This window comes from Austrofundulus limnaeus, unplaced genomic scaffold (assembly GCF_001266775.1).
Source record: "Austrofundulus limnaeus strain Quisiro unplaced genomic scaffold, Austrofundulus_limnaeus-1.0 Scaffold173, whole genome shotgun sequence".
Taxonomy (NCBI): domain Eukaryota; kingdom Metazoa; phylum Chordata; class Actinopteri; order Cyprinodontiformes; family Rivulidae; genus Austrofundulus; species Austrofundulus limnaeus.
Genome location: NW_013952575.1, coordinates 837069 through 841873, shown reverse-complemented (window position 1 = coordinate 841873; position 4805 = coordinate 837069). Strand labels below are relative to the sequence as shown.

Here is a 4805-nt window from a genome sequence, read left to right as displayed (position 1 = left end):
TGTTTTATAATTTAATTGACCTTCATATTTATTTTTCCAGCTTAGTTCCAATAAATTATATATTTTAACACAAAATTTAAATTTTAATATATTTTTCATATATTTGACATAGTTTTTCTTTTTACTTGTACATGATCTGTGTCTCTTGAATGCTTGAATTGAATTATTTTTATAATTTTGTCCAACAAGTCTTTTTATTTCTGTGTTGCATGCTTGTGCTGCTGCAGTTTAGCTTAAAGTTMAGTCAAAAATAAATGCACAGGTAATGTTTTCCTCCTTGCCTTTGTTTTAAACTAAACTTTAAACTTTTAGCTAAACTGCAGCAGCACAAGCCTGCAACAGAGAAATAAAAAGACTTGCTGGAAAAAAAATTAAGTATAAACATTTAATACACACAAATGCATGTACAAGTAAAAAGAAAAAATAATTTATATTAAAAAAACAAATTTATAGACTAAATTTGCTGGAACTAACCTGGAAAAATAAATATGAAAGTCAATTAAAATATAAAACAGGAGATAAAGTTCTCCTTTTTAAATTTAATTGGTGCATTTTAAGTGTATTTATTTAGTGCTTTTATTTCTAATTATGTCAGTTTTGGTCCTCCGTACTGCAGAGGCCTGATAATCATCTATTCATTCAAATCAGGTGTGTTGGAGCAGAGAAACAAGTAAAACATGCAGGACTGCAGTCCTCCAGGACCAGGACTGCCCATGCCTGATCTAAAGGGTCACAAAAAGCTGACCTTCTGAATTTTGGCTTTATATATAAAAAAGCAAAATTAATTTTCAGGGAATGTTTTATTAATACGTGGAATAGCACCATCATTAATAGTAGAAAGGCTATCATGATTGGAAAAGGGTGATCTTTCAACAGCTTATCTAAAACAAATCCCGTTTTAAAATTTAGAAATAACTTCCTGACGTGAGAGGACTCAGATAATTCAGAAAGCTCGCTGGAAGCTTTTACAAGGCAAAAAAACGCTCCTCATAAATTTTGCAATGAATGCAGCAAAACATTTTGTTTTATTTTGAAAATGTTTGAAATTTAACACTCAAAGCAGATTTTAAGAAAACCCAACTTTCTAACTTTAGTGTTGTTTTTGCACCATTTGTGTGTCCTTACCTTCCTCTTCCGGACCAGTTCTCCTTGTAGGTGGTTAATATGGAGAAAGGAGCCCCCAGAGGTCACAGCACTGACCGGCCGGACCACCCGTATGGGCCGTCTGGGGGTCCTGGCGAGAACTTTGATCTCTTCTGTTACCCCGCACCCAAAAAGACCTCCTCTGTTAATGCTGCCACTGCTGCTCACGGAGAAGGGTTTGTGCAAACTGTCGTCTCCTGAGGTTCTCCCAGCCATCTGCAGGTCTGTGTGGGACCTGGCCCCAACTGACATTTGTAAGCCCAGTTGGCTGCAGCTCCAAACAAAATGTCCTGATCGGGCTCAAACAGAAAGATGGGAGCTGCTTGTTGTTCTTCTCAGTTTCATGTTGAGTTCAGTCAGTATACCCTGTCACAAACCGTCATTTATTAATCACCAGGTAACATGAGAGGACCACAGGACAGGAAACATGTCCTTCTGTGGTCAAAGGAAACCTTTTATCTCTGTAGAAATCATCTTTTCATACAGAATCCTCAAGCATTTAGTCAGACTAGATCATTTGCTTTGTCCCAGTGACAATAGCTGCACAATATTAGCAGCAATGTGTGCAGAACATTAATGTGCTGCTGCTCTGATATGGAGAGCCAATAGTGTCATATTTTTTTTAACATGCTCAATTTTGTTTTTAGAAAAATTACTACCATATTTTTTGGACTATGAGTCACACTTTTTTCATAGTTTGGCTCGTCCTGCGACTTATATGTTTTTTTTTTTCTTCTCTTCTTTGACTGATTCTGACCGACTTGAACCAAGGAGTAAACATTTCAGTCTGCAGCCATGAGATGGCGCTCTAGGCTTGAGATTAGCTTACTGCAGGTTATGTTGTTCCACTGTTTGTTGTTAGCAGAAAGTTTGGAGCGAGTGAATGAGTAACTAGTGAGGGACTGGCAAAAAGCAGAAGTTAACTTACTACACTGAAGAAAAAGAAGAAAGCTAACTGGGCGATGTGAAATGAGATTTGTGAACTTTCTGTTAAGGCATTATTGGGCCCGGCTGGTTGTGTTTGAACTGAGAGCTGCCTTGCTGTTGCTGTGGCAGGTATCAAGATTTTAAACGTGCAAATCTTATTTTGTGTTATTTGTGATGCAAAAATAATGACTAACTCGAAGCAAAAGAACGAAGACTGTATCGGACCATCCAGCAATGACGAGAGGACAGGACGACAGAGGACAGTATGATGTCATTGGTAACTTGCTTTTTTCTTTGTAACTTGTTGTTTAGTTGAACTTGTGTAAAAAAAAAAGTTAGTCATTGTCAAGTAACTTGTAGACAAGTATATTAAAATGTACTTTCTTTCCTGTCCCTCAACCCAGCCGGTCGATGGCCGCCTGTCCTGAGCCTGGTTCTGCTGGAGGTTTCTTCCTGATTAGCAGGGAGTTTTTCCTCTCCACTATTTGCTCAGGATGGGAGACTGTGATGAAGTGATTCAACGCAGTCTGCTGGTTTCTTCTTTAGTTTGTTCATTTTTATGTACAGTGCCCTGAGTCAACGTATGTTGTGATTTGGCGCTATATAAATAAATTGAACTTGAAATGAGGGGGCGGAGTTCTCGCTGTGGTTTGAGATTAAGGAAATGGTCTGTAGTGACAGCAGAGAACTCTACTTGAAAACAGACCATTTTACTTGAGACAGGAAGGGGCTAGCTGCACAAAACTTGAACGCCATGCTTCTCAATGAGGAATAGTGTACTATGATGTTCAATAGCAGTACATTGTAGACAAAGACACAAAGGATATTCGATTTTGAAACAAAATGGGAAACTAAGCAGCCTTATTTAGTGCTCTACAGCTCTGGAATACTTCACAATAAAAGAATAACTAAAAATTTGATTGTGTTATGGAAAATTGAACTCAATCTTTGTTTAAGAAATGTTGATATTTGGAAATTTTAGTAATAAATAGGTTTAGCTTATAAGATTCTTTTTCTCACCAAAATAGCCAATCTCTAGCAATGCCATGGATCAAGAGACTGTATATTTTTTGCTAGAGTCTTCCTAATGATGAATATTTCACAACATTTCCTCATATTATTTGACATGAAACAACAAGAAAAGAAAAACTAGTAGTAAAAAAAATTGTTAAAGGAACATGGATGTCCAAACTCTGAGTAAACTCACTTAAATATATATTGTTCTAGGATCATCAACTCTTCAAATTTAAATAGATGATAAATATTGCTCAATGCTCCAGAATACAGTGTTGGTCTGCCACTGCCAATATGAGGGTCTTAAAAAATGGAGGAGCTACAATATGAGTGTAGTTAATATCCAATTTACTGGCAGAAGTTTTACCAGTTATTTAGACGATTTGGTTCACTGTCCACTCCTTAAACAGTTCATAAATCAAAAATATTTCAGACAAGATTATTACAAAAGTAAGTAACTAAACTTTATGAAAGAAAGTTGATGGATGTTAATTTTATTCAGAAATGTTCTGCTTATTTTCTACCATCTAATGAACGTTACACAAACACAGGGTCTTTATATTCTGTTTGTAGATATTTAAAGTGTATGAATAACCCGAAGGAATAAATCTGCTCTTTATTGTATTCTTTTGAAAATTTTGTTTGTGATTTATGTTTTGTTTGTTTCATCAGTGAGTGAAACAATGAACAGCAACTTCAGATCTTAGCAAGCAAGCCAGAGGACAGGATGGTCAAGTTTGGTTTTAGCTTTATCTGGGTTGACTGCTCACATTACAAACATGACACATTTTAAGCCCCCTCTCCTACAAGGTATATGAAGTCCACACAGCATTTCTCATTGATTCAGCCTTTTATAAAGAACCAGCTCATGATAAGCATCAAAATCAGGGTAGTTTGATCCTCCAAACACTATCAAACATTGACAAATTTAGCAACATACATGAAAAAAAAAACATAATTTTCTTGTTTCTTCCTTCAGTATAACAAAAACATAGGCCATAACTGCTATACTTGAAATTAAATTTGAAAGGTGACACAAACTATCCAGTTTTCCAGATCTGTTTATCAGAACTGTATTCCTGCCCAACTTGTCACTGGTCCTGTTTCTGCAGCCTGGAGCTGTGAAGGGTATTAAAGTACTTTTGGGGCACAAACTTCAATTCTAAACCACAATCAGTTAGCTGTGTTACCTTCAGTCATGATGAAAATGCTGTTATATAGGCAATAAACTCGACTCTGCATCATCTAAACGCCTTGAAATAATACTCTGTCCCATTAAGAACATCCTACCATTTCTGACACTCCCGCTTCAGCACGTCATCACAACAATGCTTTGGGGGAGGGACACTCTGTGGGGATCAGGTGCAGACTGAGCTCCAGGGAGGAGCTATGTACAAATAGGTGGAGCTTTATACCAGCATGCTGACCACAGGAGATTCAAGTATTTCTCAAACATGCATGAATGAGTCAAAGCAACACTTTACTGATGCCTCACAGCAAGAAGGTACTGGGATCGATCCCTGGTTTGGATCACAGATCTTTCTGTGTGGGGTTTGCATGTTCTCCTTGTGCTTGCATGGGTTTGTAGTAAAAAAAAAGTATTCACAAAGAGATCAGGTAAAGACTTCAGTATCCTATTATTTACAAACATACAGCGGGTAAAATAAGTATTGAACACGTCACCATTTTTCTCAGTAAATATATTACTAGAGGTGCTAATG

General features: G+C 36.8%; 2 protein-coding genes across 2 annotated transcripts in view; one reads left to right on the top strand and one right to left on the bottom strand.

The window, feature by feature from the left end:
• LOC106523987 (uncharacterized) overlaps positions 1–1395 on the bottom strand; it is a 6011-nt gene extending 4616 nt beyond the window's left edge. The window contains exon 1 of the mRNA XM_014017590.1: positions 1126–1395. Within this exon, the coding sequence (XP_013873044.1) occupies positions 1126–1395 (270 nt within the window). The remainder of the gene's footprint in view (positions 1–1125) is intronic.
• A 642-nt stretch (positions 1396–2037) lies between these two features.
• rlig1 (RNA 5'-phosphate and 3'-OH ligase 1) overlaps positions 2038–4805 on the top strand; it is a 13261-nt gene continuing 10493 nt past the window's right edge. The window contains exon 1 of the mRNA XM_014017623.1: positions 2038–2347. Coding sequence (XP_013873077.1) covers positions 2336–2347 — 12 coding nt within the window. The 5' untranslated portion in view covers positions 2038–2335. The remainder of the gene's footprint in view (positions 2348–4805) is intronic.